At 38.5% G+C, this 27,732-nt stretch overlaps 1 protein-coding gene across 2 annotated transcripts in view; it reads left to right on the top strand.

Annotated features, from left to right (window-relative positions):
- Positions 1–27,732, top strand: part of FMN2 (formin 2) — a 371,232-nt gene that overhangs the window by 226,675 nt on the left and 116,825 nt on the right. Inside the window, exons 9-13 of one of the 2 annotated variants that reach the window (XM_082702641.1) lie at positions 7,403–7,494; positions 7,658–7,787; positions 8,847–8,993; positions 11,929–11,988; positions 12,142–12,262. In XM_082702641.1, coding sequence (XP_082558767.1) covers positions 7,403–7,494; positions 7,658–7,787; positions 8,847–8,993; positions 11,929–11,988; positions 12,142–12,262 — 550 coding nt within the window. Of the gene's footprint in view, positions 1–7,402; positions 7,495–7,657; positions 7,788–8,846; positions 8,995–11,928; positions 11,989–12,141; positions 12,263–27,732 lie in introns of those variants that run through there. The other variant, XM_082702642.1, reaches the window with a different exon arrangement.

A 27,732-nucleotide genomic window follows, 5' to 3' on the forward strand; every position in this document is an offset into this window, starting at 1 on the left:
TTTTTCAACATTCCCTTGCTGATTTGGAGTCTTTTGTGGTTCCATACAAATTTTAGGATTGCTTGTTCCAGCTCTTTGAAAAATGCCAATGGTATTTTAATAGGCATGATATTGAAAGTGTAGATTGCCCTAGGAGCATAGACATTTTAACAAGGTTTATTCTGCCAATCCATAAGCATAGAGTGTTTTTCCATCTTTTTTGTCTTCCTCAATCTCTTTCATAAATGTTCTGTAGTTTCTAGAGTATAGATTGTTTACCTCTTTGGTTAGGTTCATTCCAAGGTATCTTATGGTTTTGGGTGCTATTGTAAATGGATTCAGTTCTTTAATTTCTCTTTCTGTAGTTACATTTTTAGAGTATAGGAAAGCAACTGATTCCTGTGCATTGATTTTGTGTCCTGCCACGTTGTTGAATGGGTGTATGAGTTCTAGTAATTTGGGGGTGGAGTCTTGTGGGTTTTCCACATAAAGTATCATGCCATCTGCAACAAGAGAGAGTTTGACTTCTTCTTTGCCAGTTTGAAAAATTTCATTTCTTTTTCTTGTCTGATTGCTGATGCTAGGACTTCTAGTACTGTGTTGAATTAAAGTGGTGAGAGTGTGCATCATTGTCATGTTCCTGAACTTGAGGGAAAAGCTGAGAGCTTTTCTCTTTTTTAAGAATTATATATGCTGTGGCTTTTCATAAATGGTTTTTATGATATTGAGGAATGTTCCTTCTGTCCCTACACTCTGAAGAGTTTTAATGAGCAAAAAAATAGATAAATAAAATACACTGGGTAAAGGGACTGCTGAAGTTTGGCCAGGGGCAGTGTTTCCAGTTAGAACACTGGTTGTTTGGGAGTGTTACTGTCATCTTCTCTGTCTCTTGCACTCATGCATTTTTGTTATCAAGTATGAGGATTGCTGTTGAATAGGTTTTTTTTTTCAATAATATAACTTCTAAGAGTATTTAGCATATGAGTCTTAAAAAATGGATGTAGTATACAGCCCTGAGTATACTCGGGGTTTTCCACTTAAAGTATCTTGCCATCCGTAAAGAGAGAGAGTGTGATTTCTTCTTTGCCAGTATGAATACATTTCTTTTTCTTGTCTGATTACTGATGCTAGGACTTCTAGTACTTCTAGTACTGTGTTGAATAAATGTGTTGTTCTTTGGAACACTGTTTGAGAAACATTTGCTTAACACCATTAATAGACTCAGGCAGTGGAAATGCATACCAGTTGATCTCAGGGTTCTTCCTTCCCTCTCCACCCCTTGCTCCCCAATCCCTTCCTCTCTGTAGAAGTAACACTTCTTCCTAGGAGTTGCGAGATTCAGTTTAAGGAGGTGTCAGGGCCAAGGGTAGTGGAGTTCAAAATAAATGCTGAAATCAGTGACGACAGCCTGGACTCTGTGTTCATTTTGGCCAGTGGTTAGGTGAAGAGTGTTCCTGGGTTTTAAGTGTGATGAATCTTTGGTAACTGGTAAAAACATCCAGCTTGGCAGCAACTGAGGTCCATTTCATTTACAGGAAAACACAGTAAATCTTGAGAAAAAGATATTCTGGTGTAAATCTGCAGGTAACTGGGGTGGGTACAGGAAGGGATATCTAGTAAAGAAAGAGACTGAACTGATTTAATCATGGAAGTGAGTAGGACTGGGTAAGGGAAAGATTGTGATGTGAATATTTGGAGCTTGGAAATTTCCTGATGTCATTAGTTGATGTGTACATGTGTTACTGTGTTGCCCATGTATTTGGCCACAATGAAGAATGAACTTATCTCAACAAATCTACACCGGTCTGGTAGTGAGATCAGCAGCCTCTTCATATAGGGGAGTCATATGTAGTTTTAAAAAGCAGTGGTGGAAGATCACTACAGAACAGTTATGCAAATAAGAGTGGTGTTATGAGCTATCTGGTCCATTATGTTTTAGGATTTTGCTTGAATCTGAAGCCTAACTTATGTATCTCTTATCCCTCATGTCTAGTGTAATGCTGGTAAATACTGGGCCTTTAAATGAATGGATGAATGAGTCCCTAAAATTCATGTTTTAAAATCTGACCTTGATTATGACCTCACACTAGTAGAGCAGAGAACACTTGACACTAAATTTACTTTGAAGCCAAACAAAACCAAAATTACCCAGATGACCTCTGCATTCTAGTACAAATTGATAACCACTAGTTTGACATAAATTGCACTTAAGAGCAATACTATGTAGATTTAGCAGGTAGAAAATAACTGACTTTTGCTTGATCTCTCATGTTTTGCAAGGAGCAAGCCAAAATGATGGGCAAGAAACAGTTGGTCTTGGTATATTAATGAATAGCAGAATCTTGCCAAGTTGATTAACATTGCTTAAGAACCCATTTTTCAGTCCTGCTTCTTGTACCTATACACATATAGTATCTGTACGTGAGCTGAGTGATAGGGACACAAGTCAGTGATGTTGATGATGAGTGAATTCATATGTACTTTTGCCAGGCATAGCTTTCTTATTATTTTTATTTACCTATTTTGTGCTAGCATTTAAAATGAGTAATTGTGTCTCATGCATGCATAGTATCTGTTTTGGAGTTCAAACGACCTCATAGGTACCATCAATATACTCTTGGCATGATGATAAACATTTGAAATCATCTGCATATCATTATGTCGTCAATACTTCTTATATTGTTCAGTCATTCTTCCTTCTCTTTGTCCTGTCTCTTCATGACTCGGAGGCCTTCTTTGGTCATATTCAATTACTGATACAGTTTTTCAGTGTTTAAAAAAATGTTATTTACTATTCACTATATACAATAAGCCATACTGGTTACTAGGACCATAGAGATACCCAAGACATGGCCATTCTCAAGACATTCCAATCCATAGAAGGCGCAAGCATATATTTTTATCAACAATAAGATGCTGTGGTAAGCACAGCGTAAGACAAAGCAAATATAAGTTTCTGTGTTATCATTTTGGAAAAAGAATGATTATAATGGAGAGCCAGGCAGTTGAGGCAGGCTTTCCAGAGGAAGTCATTCATAAGCCAAGCCAAGAGCAGCAGCCCAAAGTGAATGATGCGTATTCCAGGTAGAAGATCGGGTGTGACAGTCCAAGTTATCAGGTGGATGCCTGTGTCTTCAACAGCGATGGGGGTTATAAGAAGCAGAGCGGATTTAGAGGCCAGTCAATGAGATTAGCGCTCCATCTGTCTAGAACCAGCGTATTCCTCAAAACACGGGTCTTATCTCCTCTTCTTTCTGAAGCTCTGTCATGTTACCCTAACTCAAAGTATTTTTTGCTCCATAGAATGACAGAATTAGGATCTCAAGCTATAAAATCTTAGAATCGTTGACTGTATATAGAAAAAGCCCCAAATGTGTTGTTAGGCTTGAGTCCAAAGCAATCAATTTCATAAATACGGAATAGGAGAAAGAGAATAGAGCCTGTAAACATGAAAAATAATTCAAAGGTTTTAGACAACTGATAACTTGAGAGGGTTTGGGGCTCTTCTAAATGTTGTCCTCCATTTCAGCTGACACTAACAGCCCAGCCTTTTCTAGAGTGATGAGTTGAGCTGCAGACGACAGTGGGGGAGGGACGTGACACTGTTATGGGGGCCTCATTTCTAAGCCATCATGAGCCTACTCACGCACGACCTGTGATTGTGATAGGCTCACATTGATCCCATATAAAATGAAAGAACCAAAGTGCTTAGCACAGAAAACAAAAGAGGAAAATTTTACCTTTCCCAAATATTTGAAAGGAACTTGCCATTGACCCCAGAGAGTAGACCAAGGGCCAATGTCTGAAAGTAGAGGAAATATTTTTGTTTCATATAAAGAAGCTCGTTGGTTTGTTTGTTTGTCTTCTTTTGTTTGGGGATGGTGTTTTTAACAATGTAGTGATCAGTTTAAGATGACAGTGAATTTTTGTCACTGGAGGTGTTTGAATATGGTGAATGTTGAAGATAATTTAATCATCAGTTGGGTAGGAAGTTTTTACCAAATCTCAGTTCCCAGAGTTGGTCCATGGGTGCCCAGGGGTTCTGTACTTCTTTGCAAGGAGGTCTACAAGTTAAAAAGGAATTTCATAACAGCACTAAGCTATTACTAGCTATTACTGGCTTTCTTGACAGTGTAAATGTTTGCATTGATGGTTCAGTAGGAGTGAAGGACAGACATTCTGGCACTGCCCCCTCCGTCAAGGCAGTGGCGCCACACGTACTGGTCATTCTGATTCTTCAGGTGCAGGGGGAAAAAAGCCACATTTATTTAAGAGTGTCTTTAATGAACAGTGAAAATTATTATTATTATTTTTTAAGATTTTATTTATTTGACAGAGACAACCAGAGCAGGAACACAAACAGGGGGAGTGGGCGAGGGAAAGCAGGCTTCCCCTCCTGCAGGGAGCCCAAAGCAGGGCTTGATCCTAGGAGCCTGGGATCATGACTTCAACTGAAGGCACATGCTTAACGACTGAGCCACCCAGACACCTCATGAACAGTGAAAATTATTACATTTATTAAACCTCAACTCTTGAGTATATTTCTTTCATAAGGTGTTTCTGCTGCCTGGCACAGTATAAAAAGCACGAATTAAGGTAGCCCCCCTTTTTTTTTAATTTCAAAGATATTTATTTATTTGACAGAGGGATCACAAGTAGGCAGAGAGGCAAGCAGAGACAGAGAGGGGGAAGCAGGCTCCCTGCTGAGCAGAGAGCCTGATGTGAGGCTCCATCCCAGGACCCTGAGATCATGACTTGAACTGAAGGCAGAGGCCTTAACCCACTGAGCCACCCAGGCGCCCCAAGGTAGCCCTTTTTCATTGGATATCATTTCTCTTTGAAAATCTGACTGGCAAACTGGGGTTATTAATACACTGGCATTCAGTAGACGTTTTCTTGAAAAAGAACAGAGTAAGTGGTCCCTTCAAGGAAAACAGTTGACGTTTGTTGCCAACAATAAAAGTCAAACTCTGAAGTAAGAGTTTCTGGAAATTTTATGTCTACCACCATACTGGTAGTATGTGGTGTATGTACTATCCATACGCTTGGTAGATTCATTGTATTTAAAGACTTTTGGTAAGGTGGATAGTGATTTTTTAAAAATTGATTTTATTTTATTAGGATTCCTTTATTAGAGAGCACAAGCAGGGGGAAGTGTGGAAGGAGAGGGAAAGACAGAATCTCAAGCAGACCCCCTGCTGAGTGGGGAGCCCATCGCAGGGCTTGATCCCGTGACCCTGAGATTGTGACCTGAGCAGAAATCAAGAGTCGGATGCTTAACCTACTGAGCCACCCAGGTGCCTCCAAAATTGATTTTATTTTTAATGCCATAAAATTACATTTGCAAGTATTTGGAAGAAGGGGGCTTGTGGATCAGGGATATGAGACAAACGAGGGACTGGAATCCAGTCCCCTCCAGTGCTCCTTGGCTGCCTCCACGAGCTGGGGCAGGCTGGGGCAGGGAGCTCAAAGTCTGTGCCTCTTGATGACCACATCTTGCAGGACTATGGACAGGGGATGCTTGCCATAGACTGGTAAAGACCAGACCAAACCAGTCTGTGCCCAGATGGACCCCTGCATGGAACTTTCACAACTTTTCCCTTCATTATAATACTAAAAATCATGCCCAGGGTGGAGATTTAACGTGTGTGTTAGAGATGCAGGATACGAAGAAGCATGACCTTCAGGTGCTCAGAAGTCCCGCCCCTGTATGCTCAGATGGCACCTTTTTTCCAGCTGGGTTAATTTAAAAATCTCCCTGACCCCCTCTCCTCCTGGACTCAGCCCGAGGAAGCTTTTCCTTTTGTGCTGTCTCCTTTGTGCGTCTGCAGAAGCCCAAGGAAAGCCTTGCCTTCAACTCCTGTTTGGCCTCTGATTAATTTCTATTGTTTAGAGAGCCCAGGGGCCCAGGTCCCTAAGGCATCGAACGGCATTTAGTTCTCTTTTTCGTCCGTAAAGCAGCCCTGTCAACCCAGGGCAGCTTTCTTTCTAAAGTCAGCAGAAATGGTTTAATAGAGCACAAGTATAAAGAACTGTGCAATTAATGATTTATGCGTACTGAATAATTTGGAGAATAACTCTAGTATTGCCAGAAAGTCCCTTTGTCCTCAAGACATTGGGGAGTTTTATCTTTCTCTTGTGTATTCAATTATTATTATGATTTACCTTAGCCATCTTCATTTCTCTTGTCATTGTTTCTTGAGATTTTGTGTGTGTTTATTTAAACCCGGGGAAATTTACGGAGCCCATGGAGTCAGCTTCTAGTCATGTAGGTTGAGTCTATGTCAAGTTCAAAAAACAAAAACTAAACCAACAATCATAATGACTACATCAGATTGTAGCAAGGTGGATTTGTGCCCCCTGTTGAGGTTTGAGTATTGAATGTGGTTGGGCTTGAAGATAGCAGACTAATTCTCTGCTGTAGTAGTACTTCTAATTCCTTTTTTTTTTTTTTTTAAAGATTTTATTTATTGGGGCGCCTGGGTGGCTCAGTGGGTTAAAGCCTCTGCCTTTGGCTCAGGTCATGGTCCCAGGGTCCTGGGATCGAGCCCCACATCGGGCTCTCTGCTCTGCAGGGAGCCTGCTTCCTCCCACTTCTTTGTCTACTTAGTCTACTCCCACTTCTTAATGCGTAGAAATACTGTGTTTGGCTATTTTGAAACATCTTCCTGAGTTATAAAATAAAGACAAGACTACACATAAAAAGCATCCAAATTTTCATAAAGAATAGATTTGTGTTTCTCAATGTCTATAAAATCTTCTCCCATATATTGAAAATGCAGAAGAAACTCTCCTACAAAGAAAGAAGTTTCGGATGAAGGGGAAAAGAAGATACTTTGGAAGAAAAGAAGCCTGAAGCCATTTTTGTGTCAAAAAGAAAATTCAGCAGAAGAATCAAAACCTTTTATTTTTGTCCTAGGACTAAATAATTCAATTGTATTTTTCCCCTAAAAAAAAAAGAAAAGTCATAAACAATGATTGTATTAGTTAAATAAGTACTTTTTTTGCTTTAAAAATCTTATAACATTAGGATCACATTACTTCCAAATTTAACTTGATTGATTTCTAAGTAAGGCATACCATTTTTAAAATGAAATTCTTGTATTCTAAAGCATATTACCAACAGCCAAAAAGCCAGAGAGGAAAACCGTATTGTTTTAAAGCATGCTTGAATAAATAAATGTTCTGCAGATCACTAATCGCCAATAACATTATTTGGAAGGTTTCAAGGTGATCTGGTTTGCATTAAACATATTTACACTTTAAAATGCCTTCATGAATGAAGTCAAGCTTTACGGCAAACAGATGCTAAGAAATATGAAAATATAGAGAGTTTTGCTGTATTAAGATTATCATAATCTACGGGATTTATTTCCCCAGATTTTGGATAACCGCTTGGCATTATTCTTTTTTTTTTTTCCAGAGAGCACAGTCAGATGAACTGGAAAAAATTGAGAAGCACGGCCGGTCCTCCAAAGACAAGGAGAACGCCAAGTCTCTGGACAAGCCCGAACAGTAAGCACACTCAGGACCTTGTAGAAGGCGGCCAGACCCCAGGCAGCCTCTGTCCATTCAGAATCGTGGTGTTCTCCCGGCGTAATTGTTCTGAATGATAGGAGGATAAGCATCTTTTTATATGAATTATATTTTTCCTCTTCACTTGGCTTTATTTCCTTAGGTTCCTTTATGAACTGTCCTTAATCCCCAACTTCTCAGAGCGAGTCTTTTGTATTCTGTTCCAGTCCACGTTTTCAGAAAGCATTTGCTCAATTCGTCGCAAACTGGAGTTGCTGCAGAAATTGTGCGAGGTGGGTTCTGGGCCACAGAATGCTGACGATTGAGTTCTGACATTTCGTTGTGTCCAGTCAGGTTCATATTTTCGAAAACGTTTTCTTTCATGTACTCTAAGTACGCGTACACTTGCAGGAGAGCGGTTCCACGGGAGAGAACATACCACGACTGGTTTCAGGATCGAAGAGAAGGAGAGGCTCCTACCACCCAGGGGCCCTGTTACAGGAGGACACTTGTCATGCTCCTGCCTCTGTGGCATCTGTCCCTTCTGTCCCTTCTGCTCTTGCCAAAACAAACTCGTCACTTCCTATAGTCCTCTCCTGCATCAGACTTCGGATTGGATGTGATTTGAAGGCATTTTATTTACTTTCCCTCAGTTTTGGAAGGGGCCTTTAACAAATTGTTAATGATTCTCCCCAGATAATCTAGGAACAGCTGTAGGACTCAACAGGAGATAAATATTCTTCTGAAAACTAAGAGTAAATGCCTGGCAGAAGTTACCGATATTACCATTTAGAACAATTTGTCAAATATCAGTAGTACCATTCGTTCTGGTGGTGGTCAGTCGTTTGGAAAGTTAGCAAGATGGCATCAAAGATGTTTTCAGGGGAAAGAAGACATGCAAACTCCAGCTAAGCTTTGTGTTTTGGAAGAAGGTGAATATGGACTTTTCAGGGATAAGTCTAAATTTGGAAATTAATCTTTCCAACTGTGTTTTGGTTTCCCACAACGGATGCCAAAAATTTCTCTTGCTCCAGAGGTGAGCCTAGTTAAGGAGTTGGCAATGACAGGGTTTTGTGGTCGATTGTAGCCGTAGTTGTTTTCCACGCACTTGTATCCCAGAAACAGCCTAGAATGGGATCTCTTAGTTTACAAATGCGTACCTGAATGCTTGTAGGTGGTACAGCTTCTTAAAGTTAGCTTTGGAAACACTGCTCTTAAAATATCCTAATAATAAGCAACGATACAGTTTGAATGTGACCCAAGATGATTAGTATAATATGAGTATCTGCCACTGACCTAAGATAATCCAAAGAAGACTTTGAGTGAGAAATGTTCTTTATTCTGTTTTACAGACATTAAAAAATGGCCCCGGGGTTATGCAGATCCTGGGGTTGGTTCTTGCTTTTGGCAACTACATGAACGGTGGGAATAAGACTCGAGGACAGGCAGATGGCTTCGGGTTAGACATTCTTCCAAAGCTGAAAGATGTCAAAAGCAGTGTAAGTATTTTGTATGAATGAATGCAGGCAAATTGATGATTAGATGTTTTATTTAATAATAAGTTTGACTTTAAGCCTATTGTAATAAATGTTTCTTTATGTTCCAAAGTCTTTATGTTCTGGGCTAGGAAAAAGTATATGGCCATCATGTTTATGGTTTTGTGAATAATGTTCCCTGAAGAAAAATTCTGATCCTGTGTCTAATGAATAATCGAGTAGAGGACTTTTAAAATAGAAATAATTATTTTTCACCCTATTATTACCATGTCTGCTTATATTTATTCTTTGGGAGTCTGAGGATTAATTATTTTTCATAAATCAGACAGTCTTCCTCTTCTCTTCTTTGTTAAGTAGTGGAGGCCAGCAGGCTTGTGTTTTAAAAGCGAAGCAAAGATGGGTGAAAGTAGAGTGTAAGTAAAATGTCAAAGAAGCTTTTCTACATGTCGTCCTCCCCTTCACACTGGTATATGTGGGGATGTGCAAGTCTTTTTGCAGGACTAATTCATTTTTGATCCTACTACTATACTTGTATTTGTTTAAAATTAACATCGAAGAGATTATGAGAGTGTCAGTAAAAATATAATATTAGGGAAACAACCATGATGGTTGGGGTTAATATCTCAGATCATAAACTTAGAAAGTAATAGAATTCTGTTTCTCTGATAAAAGAATATCCACCCAGAACCAAGTAATAAAGGCAATTATGGTCAATTTTTAAACTAATAAATCTGAGTAAATGACTGATTCATAGAAATGGAAATACTAGAATTGTTCTTCCTAGATAATGAATATAGTTGACCCTGGAATAGTGCAGGGGCACTGACCTCCTGCTCAGTTGAAGAGCCATGTGTAACTTTTGACTCTCCTAAAACTTAACTACTAATAGCCTACTGTTGATAAGAAGCCTCACCAATAACATTAGTCAATTGATACTTATTTCCCATGTTATGTGTCACATATATGGTATTCTTACAATAATCTAGAGAACAGAAAATGTTAAGAAAGTCATAAGAGAAAATACATTTCCAGTACTGTCCGTTATTTGTTGAAAAATATCTGTGTGTAAGTGGAGCTATGTAGTTCAAACCCATGTTCAAGGGTCAACCGTAATTTCCCACATAAGAAAGAGACACTTCTTTTGTTTGTGTGTGTTGGCCAACAGTGCATTTGATCGTTCCTTCACACTTGCACTCATTCGCTCACCGTTCCTTCCCTGAATTCTGTGAACTCTCCCACACTGCTTTTCCAAAATTGAATAAAGCTATCATCCTGTCTTGGAACACCAGCAGCATATAGTTTTTGTGATTTTTCTGGTTCTATTTGTAAAGTTGCTATTATATTCATATGGAACAAGTTTCACAGGAACCTCCATTATGTTAGCGTGATAAATCACAGTGGTTCAAAAGCAAAAGCTCTGTTCTAAGCACTTGAATAGTTCTGAACAACTGATTGTTGGATTGAAACAGGTAACATTTGCTAATAACCCTGGAACAGAAATAACATCAACATAATATTTAATTTATAAAAATGGATCAGAAACATATTCTGATAATTCTAATTACATAGGAATAAGGGATTAATTTGTTTTTTTATTGGTTGATACATCTTATTAAGTCCCCCAGTAAGTTAAATTTTAAAATTTAAATTACTAAGGAATAATTTAGATAAAAAGGCATGATAAAATCAGGAAGCAAGATTTTTATTTTATAATTTCACTTGCATTCTCATAAGAGCTAGGCAAAGTCTTCCTGATTTGGTTCTTTCTCTATAAAACAAATACAACTGTGTCTACATCTTAGTACTATTTGTAGACCTGCATGGACAGAGCTAGATCACTCAGAATTTTTACTCGGCATGCCTATCAGCAGGCATTTAATAAATGTTTTGTTAACTAATTCAAGTACTGTTAACCATTTCGTTGATTTATGTTAGGAAAGAGGAAAAAAATTTGCTTACATTATTCATAAGCAAATATTCTTTCTAATAAATATTTTATTATGGTAATATATTACTGCATGGCATAATAATAATTTATTATATTATCATTACTATAAATTACCATGAGGGAAGTCTCTAAAAGGTATATTACCATAGCATGTCAGATTAAATTATAAAGGGATATTGCTTTTTACAGATAGGGGGAAAATAGTGGTAAGATTGAACATTTCAGGGGATGTAGTTTGTGTCATAATATTTTTAAAAGAAATGTCTATTTGTTCTCCCACATTCTAGTTATCTAGTACTAATTTCAAGTGATGCAAAAAAAGAGAAATCATTAAAAATTCCCCCAAGTGTGCCAGAAAGGGGATGAAAAGCTATTCATTGAAAACTATTAGTATAGGAACATTTTCTTTTCTATAGAAATAAACACATTGCATTATTTGTAGCTCTGAGGATATTAATTCCTCAATCTCAGTGGTTGACATAGCAATTTATAATATGTATTTGCATTTTTAGAACTTCTGCTTACTCAAAATAATACTTAACTTGATTTTTCCTAATCTTTAAACTAACACATTTCAATCAGTCCTACTGTCGGAATGATACCGGCTGGTCCAGAAATGGTGTGGTGATGCCGGCAATATTTGGTCATTTCAGCTAAAATGTAGTTAATACCTTTTAATAATAAAACATGACAATTAATGACTGAATTATCTGATCGAGGAGGGCAAAACGATCAAGTATTCACAGTGGAGGCTCCACCCTTGAACATCTGTCTTTCCCTTTGGGGCTCAGATTAGAACATCGGTATAAACAGGATCTTCTGTGCCATGAAACTCCTTCGATGCAGGGGCTGGAGTTCTTTGAAATACAGAATTTCACATTTTATTCCAAATGTTCTCATTTATATATTGTTTTACTGGAAAGTATTTTACTTGACACTGTAGACTTCATGATTTTAAAAATGTATTTTTACTTTGGTCTTTCTGCCTAGGACAATAGCAGAAGCCTTTTGTCCTATATTGTTTCCTATTATCTTCGAAATTTTGATGAGGTAAGACAGTTTTTCTGTATATTTCAGTTTTGTTATTCTTTGTTGTTGAGTAATGGGTGGGATTTGTTGTTGTTTCGCGATTGCCATTGTTGTTGCGTTCTTATTTACATTAATGCTGGTTCGTTTTAAAACTGTGTGTTTCTTGCTCATTAGGATGCTGGAAAAGAACAGTGCGTTTTTCCACTGCCAGAACCCCAGGACCTTTTTCAGGCCTCACAGATGAAGTTTGAAGATTTTCAAAAAGATCTCAGAAAACTAAAGAAAGACTTGAAAGGTAACTTATAATCCTTAAGAATCATGTTTGTATGACCTAATGGTTTTTTAATGAGAAAAACACACACAGACTTTTCAATGTTTTCTAAGAAAGTAAATCTTTAACAGCTTTGTCAAACTACGTTTTCTCTTTTAGTGTGGCAAAAGGAAAGTTCTACCAGCAATCTTATCCTTTAGTTGTTTAAAAAGTTATATATATTAGACATTTAGCTACTGAGTAGTGTGTTGGTTCTTTGAATAGCAGCCCTTCATCAGGAGCAAATTTGGTCATCTTGTTTTCACTTGATAGCCAGGAGCATTGGTACATCGATCAAGTTATTGTTAAAAGAGAAATAGTTCTTCCCTACCCTTCCCGACCCCCACCCCCGCCTTGGTATACTTGCCCAAGATGTCTTGGCTTATCAACTTTCCTGGGAACAGAGATCTTCTTCCAGATATTTGGTCAAAACGCACTTGCATGTATAACATTTTATTGTGGTCGAGAAGCCTTGTATCAAATCGTTTTGGAAGGAGTCTGAAATTCTTCAGATTTCTAAATTAACATTTAAGGGGCACTTGGTAGCTCAGTCGGTTAACTGTCTGACGCTTGGTTGCATCTCAGGTCATGATCTCAGGGTCACGAGATCAAGCCTAGGGTCAAGCTCAGTGCTCGGTAGGGAGTCTGCATAAGATTCTCTGTCTCCCTCTTCCCCTTCTCCCACCTTTCTCCCTTCCTCCCTCTCTTAAAAAACAAAATAACCAAAAACAAAAAACCCCAAAGCATTTTTTAAAAAAGCCATCCAAATTCTAAAGGAAGAAGTAAAACTATCAGTATTTGTGGAGGATAATATTTTGTATATAGAAAACCCTGAACACTCCCCCCCCCAAACTATTAGAACCAATAAATTAAGTTTCAGGAACAAAATCAAAATAGAAAAATCCATTGCATTGTTACACACCAACAACAGATTATCCAGAGGAGAAGATAAGGAAGGAATCTCATTTACAATTGCATCAAAAAGAATAAAATACCCAGGAATAAGTTTAAAAAAGAAAGTGCAAGCTGTGTACACTAAAACCTAGAAGACATTGATGAAAGAAATTGAAGATAATACAAATAAATGGAAAGCTATTCCATTCTCATTATTTGGAAGATTTAATATTGTTAAAAATGTCTGTATTACCCAAAGCAATCTATAGATTGAATGCAATTCCTATCAAAATTCCAATGGTGTTTTTCACAGAATTTGAACAAATGATCCTAAAATTTGTAGAGGAACCACAGAAAATCCCAAAGAGCCAAAGCAATTTTGAGAAAGAAGAGTAGAGCTTGAGGCATCACACTCCCTGATTTCCAGTTATATTACAAAACTGTAGTAATCAGAACTGTACAGTATTGGCATTAAAAACAGACACATAGATCAACTGAACAGAAAAGAGAACCCAGAAATAGGCACATACCTATACAGTCAATTTATGACAAAGGAGGCAAGAATATACAATGGGGAAATGGCAGTCTCTTCAATAAATGGGGTTTGGGAAAACCAGACATCCAGATGCAAAGAAACAAACAAAAAAAAGAAACTGGACAGTATCTTACCCTATACCCCAAAGTTAACTCAAATTAGGTTAAAGAGCTGACTGTAAGGCCAGAAACCATAAAACTGGTAGAAGAAAACAAGCAGTAAGGTCCTTGTATCAGTCTTGGTGATATAATTTTTGGATCTGACTCCAAACGGAGTGGCAACAGAAGCAAAATACACAGATGGGACCACATCAGACTAAAAAGCTTCTGCACAGCCGAGGAAGCTGTCAACAATGGGAAGAGGCGCTGTACCGAATGGAAGAAGATATTTGCAAATGATAAATCTAATAAGGGGTTAATACTGAAAATATATAAAGAATTCCTACAACTCAATAACAAAAACACAAACAACCCACTTAAAAAATGGGCAGAGGATCTGAGTAGACTTTTTTTCAAAGAAGACATACGATGGCCAACAGACATGTGAAAAGATAAGCAGCATCGCTGACCGTGGGGGATACACAGTTAAAACTGCCGTGAGGTGCCACTTCACACCTGCTGGAACGGCTAGTGTCAAGAGGACAAGAAACAAGAAGCGTTGGCGAGGACGTGGAGAAAAAGGGATCCGCTTGCACTGTTGGTGGTAGTGTAAATTGGGGAAGCTACTGTGGAAAACAGTGTGGAGTTTCTCCAAAAAATTAAAAATATAACTGTCATTAAGGCTAGCAGTTCTGCTTCTGTGCATTTATCTGGAGAAAATGAAAACACTAATTTGAAAAGCTATATGCACCCCTCTGTTCATTGCAGCATTATTTACAATAGCCAAGATCTGGAAGTAACCCAAGTGTCCCTCCATAGATGAGTGCATAAAGATGTGGTATGTATGTGTATATGTATGTGTGTGCGCGCAAACACAGAGGAATATTACTCAGCCATAAAGAAGGATGAAATCTTATTTGCAACAACACGGATGGACCTTGAGTGTATTTTGTTCAGTGAAATAAGTCTGATAGAAAAAGAAAAAAATCTAAAAAAATGAGAAAACAAAGCAAAGTTCATAGATACAAAGAACAAACTGGTGGTTGCTAGAGAGGACAGTTTGGTTGGTGGGCAAAATGGGTGAAGGGGATCAAGAGATACAAAGTTCCAGTTTACGAAACAAAGGTGTCGTGGGGATATAATGTAATGTATAGCATGGTGACTTTAGTCAGTAATATTACAAATCTGAAAGATGCTAAGAAAGGAAATCTTCAGAGTTGCCATCGCAATTGGGGCACCTGGGTAGCACAGTTTCAACTCAAGTCATGATCTCATGGTCATGAGATCGAGCCCAGAGACAAGCTCTGCACTCACCGTGAAGTCTGAGTCTTTAGTCCATCTCTCTCTCAAAAATAAATAAGATCTTAACGAAAAAAAAAAAAAAAAAGAGTTCCCATCACAAGGAAAAAAAATAATTAACTGTGCGTGGTGACAGATGTTAAGTAGACTCGTTGTGGTGATCATTTCACAGTGTATACAAATGTTGACTCATTATATTATACACTGAAAACTAAAATAATCTTATATATCCATGATACTTCAGTGATCATTTTTAAGATAAAGAGATTTTAAGTGAAAAAAGGTAATATTTATACAGAAAAATTACAATTTTCTTTGTTTTCTGTGTAAAATCTGTCTTCCCTTTATGAGCATGAAGCTTCTTCTTGCTGCAGAGTTGAGACCGTCTCAGCTGTTTCAATCTCTTGCTAAAGCACAGATGGGAATAAATATATGTGAGATTTTCATTTGATGTTGTATTGCTAGATGAGAAGAAGGTTGGTTACCTCTTTCCATTAATCAAATATGATATCACTTTTTAAGAGATTGTATCTCAGTTTTGAAATACTTACCCAAATATTTTAATTTGTAATCCAGTTTATGCAGTTGTCCGATGGTCATCACAGATGCTTTTATTTGGATTTAAATCAACAGAGCAACATTATATGGCTTGTATTTTCTTTTCCTTTTTTTCTAATTTAAAATTTTATTTTTTGTATGTGTGTCCCAAGATTCCTTGTTTATGCACCACACCCAGTGCTCCATGCAATTCGTGCCCTCCTTAAAACCCACCACCAGGCTCCCCCAACCCCCTGCCCCCTCCCCTCCAAAACCTTCTTGTTTGTTTTTCAGAGTCCATAGTCTCTCATGGTTCGTGTCCCCCTCCAATTTCCCCCCAAACACTCCACAACACTTATTCATAGTCTTGGTGCATGTCAGCATTTGCTAGGTGCCGTGGGTAATCACAGATACAATCATCACTGCCAAGGACGGTAAAATTCTGTCACTTAGATGTTCTCACTTAGAGCCTCAGATAAGGGTGCTCAGTTGGCTGAGGCCAAGAATGAGACCGCCTTGATGCAAAAAAACAAAAACAAACAAACCAAAAAAACCCTGTAAAACTCTGTTACATTTATATAATACTATGATACTATGTATTTAAGTATGATTTCTTAAAACAGTAGGAAACCCAACCATTCATGTGTAGTATGTATTATACTTCAAAATTTGCCAGGTATCCTGGTTTGCTTATGAAGTTTGGCATTCTCTGTCTGTCTCTGTCTCTTTGATGTGGTGCTGGGGTCATTTCAGTATGGAACATATCTGGAAAATACTTCACACTTGGATCAACCGTTCGTTTGGTCTTGCAGAGGGGTCTGTGGTTTGCAGGTGATTTCATGAATGAGAGCAATGGTAATCTCATCACCAAGGCATTTCTGTTTGCTTTGTGAGGTGCCTCACTTTGGAAAGTTACTTCATTTATTTTTCACATCTACATAGTTTCTCACTGCAGTTAGTCAGTGTACATGTAGCCATGAAAGCACCAGGCTCTCCCAAGTCTTAGAGCTAAAACCAGGGAACCAGCGCACACCAGCTAGCGGCTTAGGAAAGGGCGAGGAACCAGCGCCGCCGAGTACTGTTTCCTCTTGCACATCTGTCTTCTTAAGCAACGTGGCTAACTACACAGATTAAACACTGAGCAGGTATCTGGGCAATTTTTAGTAGCCGGAGGGGAGAGAAGGTGATGATTTTAAGCCTCACAGTGTATACTTTCTGTTGGGGTAAGACACGTTTCTCTAAAAAGTCTGTTCCCTCAACTCATACCAACGGCCTTTGCTCTCCTGGTGTTTTCTCATTGGTCTGCAGAATGCTGCAGTTCGGTGCTCTCCAGAGGGAAAGTTTCATGACCTCATGAAAGTAAGGAAGGCTGGGATTAGAACATTTAAAGGGAATTCACAGTGTTCTCTGAAAGAAGGACTGGCCAGTAGTTCCCTGGCTGATTTGATCAGAGAGTACTTTTTCCACACACTATCTGATGGCATCTCTAGTCAGTGGAACGTGTTGTAAGAATCGCAAGCCTGGTACCGTGTCAGTGACAGAAGCATGGCATTCGCCTCTGCGCAGCTTCCGGTGAAAGTGGGGAAATGAAACTTAGTTTATGAACTAATATAATTATATATTTCTGTTCTTAGAACAGATTCTGTTCTGTTACAGAACAGATTATGAGATTAGCTTTAAGAGCTGTTTACAAGGCTGTCAAACTCTGAGGTAGCCTTAAAACACGGACAAAATCATAATTGAATCATATGTGTTATGTTTTGCTTTTCTAATATTTGAGTCTTTCCGTTGGGGGGAGAAAGGTATTTTGTCACACAAGGAAGGAAATCTTATGTGCTGAAATTTAAGTTCATTTTCTGGGAAAAGTTTAGCGTGACTGTAGCATTTCATATCAATAAAGCATAAAATAAAATGGTCTTGGGTCCCTTTTTGGAATGAGATAGGTAAAAATGGACATGTACATTGATTTGACTGAATGGGAGTCAATTGGAGACTATTGGATTATGTTACTTTTGATGTAATTTAACATAATGTCTACTTTGACAAATAGCTTGTTAAAAATGATTCCTCCTAAGTGACCAAATTAGGTAATTCATTTAGGAAGCTTCAAATAGCCTATTCCCTTTTTTCTTTGTTGTTTTTTTTTTTTCCCAGAAGGAAGTTGTTTTAAAAAGTTTAGAAAATGAGAGATGATGTGTATAAAGAATTTATCCCAATGCTTTCCATATAATAAATATCTGATAAATATTTGCTATTCATAAGAAGGAAAAAATAGGATAAATACTGTGATTAGTTTGATAAAATATAGACTATAGCCGTTAAATTACTCATCTTCTGCCTCTATCAGTTCTTTTTTTCTACTTACGGACTTGATTTATTTCTAAGGAAAGACTGAGAAATAATGTGTTATGGCTCAGGCATTTTTAATAAAACGACTGAATCTCATTTTAGCATTTTATAAGAACATCCGCTATGTTTGCTTTCTGTAGTTGCTCCCAAGATTTCCTCAGCGCCAGGGTGCTCCTCTGGCTTTCTTAGCTCAGTGACATGTCGTTTGTTAAGCAAGCTGATCTGCTTTTGATCTCTTCTGGCTGTCAGCGGCGTTTCTTGATGCAGTCCTGCCAAATGACGACTTCTGTTCCAGTGCCTTTCTCCGCTAGAAATTGTAGCAATTGCCACATGATTTAAATCAACTCAACATGTACAGGGCATTGAGTAATTAAGTTACCGGAACTGGGCAAGAATGTTCTCATGCAAATGATTTCTGTACCCCCACTCCTTCCCCCACCTTCAATAAGAGGTTGGAAAATGTTTAGAACTCATGAACGATATCTTCCAATTGAAGTCATGTCTGTGTTCAGAGAGATACAGGGAAGCCCCGTCTTTAAAATTGTTTGTATTGACTTGAATTTGTGCATAGCGATTAATTCAAATGTAACAGTAGCCTTTTAAAAAGTAGCATTTTATTATGATTTTAAAATGAGTGTAAGTTCAGCATAAGGACATCAAACAACACTCAAAAATGTAGAGAAAAAAGTATGTTTATCTGAGATTTTTATAGTCCAGTGATAAATAACATGAGTATTTGGTCTGTTTTTATCTGGTGCGGGTGTGTATTGCATGTGTATACACAAATTATACCACTGGAGCTATGACACAGATCATTGTTACATTCTCTGCTTTATAGTTGGGTCATTTAATTGCACATTTATATTCTCATTATCTTTATTCAGCTTTGGCTTTGCTTTCATATGCGCAGTATGAATTCCTTCCTTCCTTCCTTCTTTCATACATTCACTGTCTTGCTCTGTACTTAGTGCAGACTTTCAACTTGAATACTGATGTTTTCCTTAATATCTTTAAAATTCTCAACAATTATCTGTTCAGTGTTCATCACTTTTCTTTCCTTTGCCTGAAACTCTTTTTAGGTGTACATTGGAACCACTTCAGTCTCATTCTCTCTTCTTTCATAGTTTAAAAATCCACCACCACCTTTTTTGCTATAATACTCATGCGCTCCTCAACATTGTCTTCTAGTTCATTGAGTCTCTCTTTGCTCTGTCCAATCTCTTTGACTCTGTTTGTATTATCAATGCAGCTAGTCACAGTCATATTTTTGTTTCCAAGTTTTCTAATATGATTTTTTATATCACATGTATTTTTCCTTTTAAAGTAATTTCTTGTTCTTATTTTAGATATTATCTTTCCTTTATCTCTGATGTTTATAAAAATATATCGAAGCCCTTTTTGGACTTTCTGTAGTTTTTGTTTCACCCAAAATGAATCCATCGTTCGTTTGTTAATAGTTACAAGCTGTCTTTCTATTCATGTTGGTATTGGAATGTTGATTTCATACAAATGTCAGAAAATTACAATCTGTGTATTAATTGCGCCCTCTTTTCGTAAGTCAAGTTCAGTTGGGACATAACTATATGCAGGTATTGTCTGTGATTGCTTCTGGGTTGCAAACTGAGGCTTTCACAGAAGCCGTCTATCTGTTTGTCCCTTGCTCTCTCCCTTCTCCTGACCCCCCCACCCCCCAAATCCTTCATTCTCTCAATTTCTTTCCATTGCTTTAACATGGCCTGTTTGGGGCCCCCAGGCCAGAACCAAAGCTCCTATTAGCAGCCTGGGACTCCGCCCTTTGCCTATGTGAATGTCCACACACATGCAAATTAGGCTTGTTACAGATGCAGTACCAGGCTAGTGACTGACTCAGCTGAGGTCTTGCCTGGAAAGCTGTGTCTGCATGTGCTTGCTGCCCCAGTCACACAGCTGCGTGTGGACGGGGGCCGTTCTCATCCTCCTCTCATGATCTGGGGAGCTCAGTCATAGCTCTGAGTTTCCGTCAGTGAGACTGGTTCCATTTCCCGCTGTGTGAACTCTCCCTTCACCCGTCTCTGCGGAAGCCAGGATCTTTACCTTCTTCTCTAAATGCACACTCCGGTGACCTCTTGCTTCTGCACTGCTTATTAACATGGGCTCCTCTCATGTTTCTGGTCCAAGGAGATACTCACATTTTTTAAAGTGTACTGTGTTGTTTTTTTCTTTTTATGTTTTCATTTATTGCTATGTATTTTCAGCAGAAGGAAGGCTCAGCCTATGAATTCATCATTCTGTTTGACTGGACATCTGTGTTCACTTTCATAACTTACATGTTTTTTCCCACTGAAAATTATAACATGAGCATTTTCCCATGCCATTTAATACAATTCAAAAACCATTTCAGATGATTTCATAATAATCCTTCTATGATTGTGCCATAATTTAGTGAGTAATTTGATGCTTGTAAGAAAGAAATTAGACTTTTCCCAATTTTTCCTGCTCTTAAATATGTTGAACATCTTTATTCATAGTGTTTTTACTCTAGCTCTCATTATTTCCTTAACATAGATTCCTAGAGTTATTACTGGATCAGAATCAATGAACTTTTTTTCAGATTCTTGAGAAGTTATTAGATTTAGATTATAAGGAATCTTGGAGATATTATAGTCTAATTCCTTAATTATCATTCAACAAATTTTGTTAAATTAATAGAAAGTACAAATGGAAAATAGACCCTTCCCTCATAGTTCATAGATGAGTAAGAGGGCCAATAACTACATGAATAACCACTGTGTGGTGTAATAAATATTTAGTTACATAAATAAAATACTACAGGAACACAGAATTTTGTGTATACACACACACACACACACACACACACACACACATATATATATATATATAATGAGAATTTTTTTAAAAGATTTTATTTATTTGAGAGCGAGAGAGAGCATGAGAGGGGAGAAGGTCAGAGGGAGAAGCAGACAACCCTGTGGAGCTGGGAGCACCATGCGGGACTCAATCCCAGGACTCTGGGATCATGATCTGAGCTGAAGGCAGTCACTTAACCAGCTGAGCCAGCCAGGTGCCTGAGAATTATGTTTAAATCAGACTTTGAAATATCAGTAAAATTTTCTCCAGGGAAAGAAATATAAAATTTCAGCAATGGGAAAGAGCATGAGCAAAGTCACCAGTCTTGCCACTATTTTGGTTTTAATTATCTATTGACCCATGAGGCCAGGGATTTCTTAATTTATATCAGGATTACATCTGAGGGAGGGATAAGAAAATATTTATACTTGAGTTGGCTCACTGCACCAAAATTAGTAAAAATGGTCAGAATTGTGCCTATATGTGGTTTGATAAAGCCTCCCCAACCAGTAATTGTTTTTTTTAAAGATTTTATTTATTTATTTGAGAGAGAGAGGGTAAGAGGGAGCATGAGAGGGGAGAAAGTCAGAGGGAGAAGCAGACTTCCCGTGGAGCTGGGAGCCCGATGTGGAACTCGATCTTGGGACTCCGCGACCATGACCTGAGCCAAAGGCAGTTGCTTAACCAACTGAACTACCCAGGTGCCCCAACCAGTAATTTTTATATGCCTTTCAAGGTAGCTTGCTCTGTCTTCTCTCAGTCAGTGTTTTACATGCATTAACGTAATTTAATCCCTATGATGATGATATTATTATTATTCCTCTTTCCAGTGAGGAAAGGGGGCTGGATTTGAACCTGGGGTACCCAATCCAGAGCTCATCCTCTTAAGGTCAACGCTAATGTTGCTCCTGTTAGGGTTTTTCTGAATGGAACCCTTCAGGGAAGATATAACATTAACTGCCCTTAGCTCTTAGTACATGCCTGACATGTTCTGGCCTCAATAAGTAAGTACGTGAACCAATAAAGTAAAGAAATGGATGGTAAAATCTGATAAAACTAGAGTTTAGGGTGCTCATGGGTGTGCAATTAGAGGATGTCTAGGCAGCCTTGGGAAGGGTCTTAAGGATTGACTGAGGAGTTTGGACTTGATTCTGTGATTGTTGCTTAGACATGGGCATGCTTTTAGGCAAGGATGCAACACACTGGGACCATGCATCTTTGAAAGCCCACCATGAAAATTTTTGTGAATGATGACTTACAGGGGAGGCCAGAAGCAGGAGACTTTCCTAGCTAGTCATAGATGTCAAGGGCATAAACTAAGTTCCTTCTGGTTGGAATGAGAGGAGACAAGGGTAGGGGAGCTCTCCGACATACACTAGAACAAGATTCTGTAATTGCACTGATACATAGAAAGTAAAGAAAAAAGAGGTCCAGGACGACTTTATTTTCTAGCTTATATACCTGGTTGGAGACAAACCTGTCACAGAAGGGAGCATGGGAGGAGTGAGTAGAGTTGGAAGGTAGTCTATGACTTATTTTAGACTTGCTAAAGTTCTTTAAAATTGAAGAAACTATGTCAAGAATGAAGTAAAAAAAATATGCAAGGAACATGAAAAGCCCACAATCCTGTGGTGACTTGGCTAAGATCAGAGCTCTAAGTTATGTCGGTAGCAGATCCCCAATTTCACACATTCATTTCAGCAAGCTTTCTGCAACCCACGCACGTTTTGGTTCAACGTACATCACCCACTTCACAGTGAGTTCTCTAGCCTATTCCCTATTACATGTAGTATTGTTATTCCTACTAAAAGTCGAGAGCAGCAGCCTTACAATGAGAATGATATAATTTGAAAAGTATTCTACTAAGGTATATTTTTAATTAGAAATAGATGAGAACTTAAATCTTTCCAATTGTAGCATGCTTTAGCATAGCCTATGAAAGAGTGGAAGGGATAACAGTAGAAGCACACACAGTAGTTGTTGGGCTCTGTTTCTCTTTTTGTGTGGCATTTCTGTGTGACCTTGTCTTCTGTCGTATTATGTGTATCGGTCTCATGTAATGTAATTTTTTTTACAAGTAATTATCAAATTTCTCATTATCCTAATATTCTCATCTGAAACAGTAGAGCTGTATTTTTACTGCATGTAATTTTCCTTGTTGGAATTTTAAATGTATCCAGCATGTCTATAAAATATTGAGCCTGGTTTGCTTTAGTCAACTAAGTTTATCCAAATAGGTGTTCTCCTCAAAGGCAGCTGAACTCCGAACTGGCATTTACTGAAGCAGCTTTTATTGAAGATACTTTGTTCAGTTCTTGGAAAAGATGAATAATAAATTGGTTGTTACACTTCAAGAATGTCTCATGTAGTCAAGAAGCCAAATAGGTAATTACTCTAGTTCAGCAGCAGTGTCGACAAATAGGTGCAGAAAGCAGCGTGGAAGGTGAGCCTTCCATCTTACCTCATTTGTCAGGCAAGGCTGGAGTTAGGAATTGCTGTTAGAATGAGTCGTGACTTGGAAATACTTTACAAGTGAAAAATTTATGGAGGGAAATTTGAAGAAGCAAATTGCCCAGTTCCATGGCATGAGGTGAGTACGTTCTGGGAATTCTAACCAAGCCTGAGTGACTCAAATGCAGGCTTAGTGCAGGAAGTAGAAAAGGACAAGCCGTAGAGATGTGCGGCCGTCAGACCACAAACGCCAGCATAGGCATCCTGGGCAGGGACACTGGAAATGGTTGAACAGGTGCCTTTACCTGGAGTAGATGAGCAGAGAAGCATTTCAGGCAGAGGAAAAGGCTAAAAGCCCCTGTTTTCTCAGAACACAGTGGGCATGACATGAGAGAGAAAGTTTTCTGATCATGTCGAGTGGAACAAGTTTCTATGCTTTGTAAGTCTGCATTTTATCCAAATGCAATATCCAGCCCCTTAAAGACCCTCCTTATGGAAGAGGAAAGATATGACTTACGTCGTGAAAATACTGGTCTGGCCAGCATAGAACTGGGGAGACCAGTTACAAAGGGACTCAAAGAAAATATGGTGGTGGCTTTAACAGAAGATGGTCCAGAGAAGATGGAGAGAAACTAACAGATCTGTCCAATTGTTAGGGGCAGTGAGAGTGGTATAAAGTCATTGTATCACTCCATAATCTTTCAGTAAACCCTGTGTGGTGTTTGCTATAATGTTTTGCTGTTTGAGATGTTTACATTTCTTTACAAAGGCTTTGAAAGAAATGTATTCATTTTTGATATTTTTTCCAAAGTTGGTAAGCTTCAAGTATCTTTCTCTTCTCATCCGCCGTACCCTCCCCCATATTAATATGCAGATGCACTCAATTAAAATAAACATTTTTCAAGACTCTTAGATTTTTCATGCTGTAAATCTCTTGAACTCCATTATTTTCACTGGTAATTTTGCAAGTGGAAGGGAGAATTAATGAGAAAATCAGGTCATCGATCATTCCATTCTAAGATTTGATGCCCTTTATTCACATTAGAAAAAACTAGTAAAGTTGTACTTCCTCATGTTCACTAATCACTTGCTGTTCTGACCCAACTGCCTTGAGAAAACCACAGCTAATTAAAGGTGATTCGTTCTCTGACATTTCGAGTTAAGATATATTTAATTTATAAATTATTTGTGATTGTGGTACAAAATGTACTTTACAAAAATGTTTTTCTTTTTGTGCAACAGCCAACTTAGATGAATTCAAAGATGTGAGATGCGCTTTCGCACAGGGACCCAACATAAGCAAATTATCACATGAAAGCAGAGACTTCCATATGTAGTCTGTGGTCCTTAAGGGATTTTATAGGATTAAAGTCATTTTCAAAAGTCTCCATGCGAATGTGTCATTCTCTGTAACTGAGGTTCTGTGGTTATTGTTATTTGTTGGTTTTTTGTAGGGTTTTTGTGTGTATGTGTTTTTTTAGTGTGTGTGTGTGTTTCCATTTAAAATTAGCTAAAATGATTTCTCTTCAGGAAGCTGTCTGGATGAACTTGTCCTGTAGGAGTGCACGGGTACAGGTGCTCTGGTAGCTACATAAATGGAAATTTGCAGAGATTGCCTGCAAGCATGTTAGATGTGAGAGTGCAAGTGCCAAGAACTTCTTAAATTACACCCAGAATTTCATCTCAGGACACAGATTAGTATCTCTTTCAAAAATACAGAAAGTCGGAGGATGGGAACTATTGGCAAAGATGCGAATTAATGAGAACTCCTTTACACGGATGATGGCAATATAAATTGATGCGCTTTATTTTGAGAGCTTGAAGGTCATGGTTGTCTCTGGGCCCAAGGGCAGGACGGAGGGAGCACATGAGACTCTTCCAAAGTATCGATTCAATTGTTTCTTTTCTTTTTTTTTTTTTTAAAGATTTTTAATTTAAATTCAATTTAGTTAACAGGGAGTGTATTATTGGTTTTGGGGCGTAGCATTTAGTGATTAATCGATTGCAAGTTCTGTTTCTTCAGTTGGAAATTTGGGTAAATGTTAAACACATGCTGTGTGTGCTCCTCCTCTGTAGTGTGACCTGTTTTGTAATTTTATTTAAGAGGAAATAAGAACAGTCAGCCACCCGGGACTATGTTTGAATTTGAATTGAAGTTCAGTCGTGTTGGGCCCCACTAGTTTGAAATGTGTGATTACTCAGCCTTTTTTATTCGTTATGAAGAAATCCTATAGCTTAGCAAATTCAACGGTAAACACAATTAAGGACCATATGAAATTTAATTAAAAGAACAAGCTATGTTTTAAATGACTTTAAATACGTCTTTGCCGATGAATTGTACTAATATATAACATTTTGGGGGGAATATTAATCTGAAAAACTGGTGTATCTTCTGGTGAACAATTCAAACAGACATTATGTACAAGCCAAGAATAAAAATAAAATTAAGTACTAGTCTCAGAAAGTCTCTGAATACTCAGAAAAAGAAAATCCATTCATTTTGGTTTACCGCTTCTACTAGTTCTGAGTGAAGTCAGAAAAGCGGAAACCACACTTACTATTTAATAGAGTTAATTTAATGTGGAGCATTAGGTAAGCAGATTTAGAGGACAGGAAAAGCAAAAAGGGAATGCTCAGGTAAATACTGAGACCAGCTGTCATTCCTGGGGCTGGGAGAACCAAGAGACGAGGTTGGGGCTATCAAAGAACCTAGAAATTCCAGGGGAGCACTCACTGGGGCTGGGCACTAGACATTTGCATCAAGGGTGTGGCCTGGGCCAAGAGTACATGAGCAGCTTGGATTAGGGACCCTGCAGAACTGTGACTGAGTACCCAGAGGAGTCCCACAGAGGTGGTTGAAGAGGACAGGGAGAAAGAGCCCTCAGAGCTGAAACCAGGAGCTCAATGGTTCGGGCAGAACCGGGATGAAGGAGTTAGGAGAGAAGGAGCTCCAGCTAGGGTCGGGGACCTTCGAAGGGGGGTTCTGGCCTGGCTGCACTGGTACTTTCAAGGAGGTGCCATGATGCTGGATTGGGCCTACGAAAACAAGCCAGCACTTGGACCCCCTCCTGATGTGGGGGAAAGAAAAGGGTCTGGGGACAAAGGCAGTTTGCTGAGCCCCAGCATCCCAGATCTCAGTGTAGACGTGCAGTTTGGGAGCTAAGAGACTGTATCTTAATAGCTGTCACACTGTTTACTTATTTTATTATTTTAATTAATCTATTTATATTAGTCTAAGGTGGTCCAAAAGTCCCTCATAGCTCTCAAAGCTAAAAATAAGAGGAGATTTATATTTTTTAGAGATCCTTAAGACATACTGTTTGTTCTCTTCTCCAGCTGGCATTTCTATAGACTGTCTTCCCACTTCACTGGGTAATCTTTCTATCTTTTTTTGCTGATTTGTAGACACTCACACAGGTGGTTATATCCATTTCCAAAACTCAGAGAAGACAAAAATCAGAACAGAGGATGGGTAGACGATTCTGACCCAATGTGTAGTACAATAGAAAGCCCGCTGTACCTGTTTGAGTAGCACATTATGGTTAGAAATACCCCAAGTCTTCTTTGGTTCTGATAGGAGTTAACTGACTTGTTAACTGAGTTATCCCACGGATCTGCGGGTCATTCTTCACAGGCCTCTGCCACAATTCTGTGCTATGTGTGCTCTTTACTTCTGTGTCACAGAGTGTACAATTTTATATGTGTGTCTTTTCACAACTCATGGCCTCTGGTAAACCATGTAATTTATCAAGAACATCTAAAATAAAAACAGAGTAAATTAGCATTTAATGAGGCAGTACTACAGGCACTGTGCCCCCCACGTACACTAACCCTTGTGCTGAACTGCTGGATGGGATGGTTGCCATCTCTGTGTTGCAAGTGAGATAACTAAGGTTGGCAGGACTCGGGAACTTGTCCAAGGTCTTTCGGGTAATGGGTGGGGCAAGTACAGTTGAAATAAGTCAATCAGAGGAAGAAAATTATATGATTTCACTGGTACGTGGAATCTGAGAAACAAAACAGAGGATTATAGGGGAAGAGAGGAAAAAAATAAAATAAGATGAAACCAGGGAGGGAGGCAAACCTTGAGACTCTTAATCATCAGAAACAAATGGAGGGTTGATGGAGAGGAGAGGGTTGGGGGGATGGGGTAACTGGACGATAGACATTACGGAGGGCATGTGATATAATGAGCACTGGGTGTTCTATAAGATTGATGAATCACTGAGCTCTACCTCTGAAACTAATAATGCATTATGTGTTAATTAACTGAATTTTAATAAAAAAAAAGTTAAAAAAAAACTGGTTCAGATCTGGTTCTCCCACTTCCAAATCCTGGGCTCATGTTCTAATGTGCTGCTTCTCTATTTTATAGAAATATTTTACATTTCTTCATCTACAGGAATAGAATATCAAAGGGTACCTGGAGATACTGGTTATCAGTC

Source organism: Mustela nivalis (assembly GCF_964662115.1).
Source record: "Mustela nivalis genome assembly, chromosome: 16".
Classification (NCBI taxonomy): domain Eukaryota; kingdom Metazoa; phylum Chordata; class Mammalia; order Carnivora; family Mustelidae; genus Mustela; species Mustela nivalis.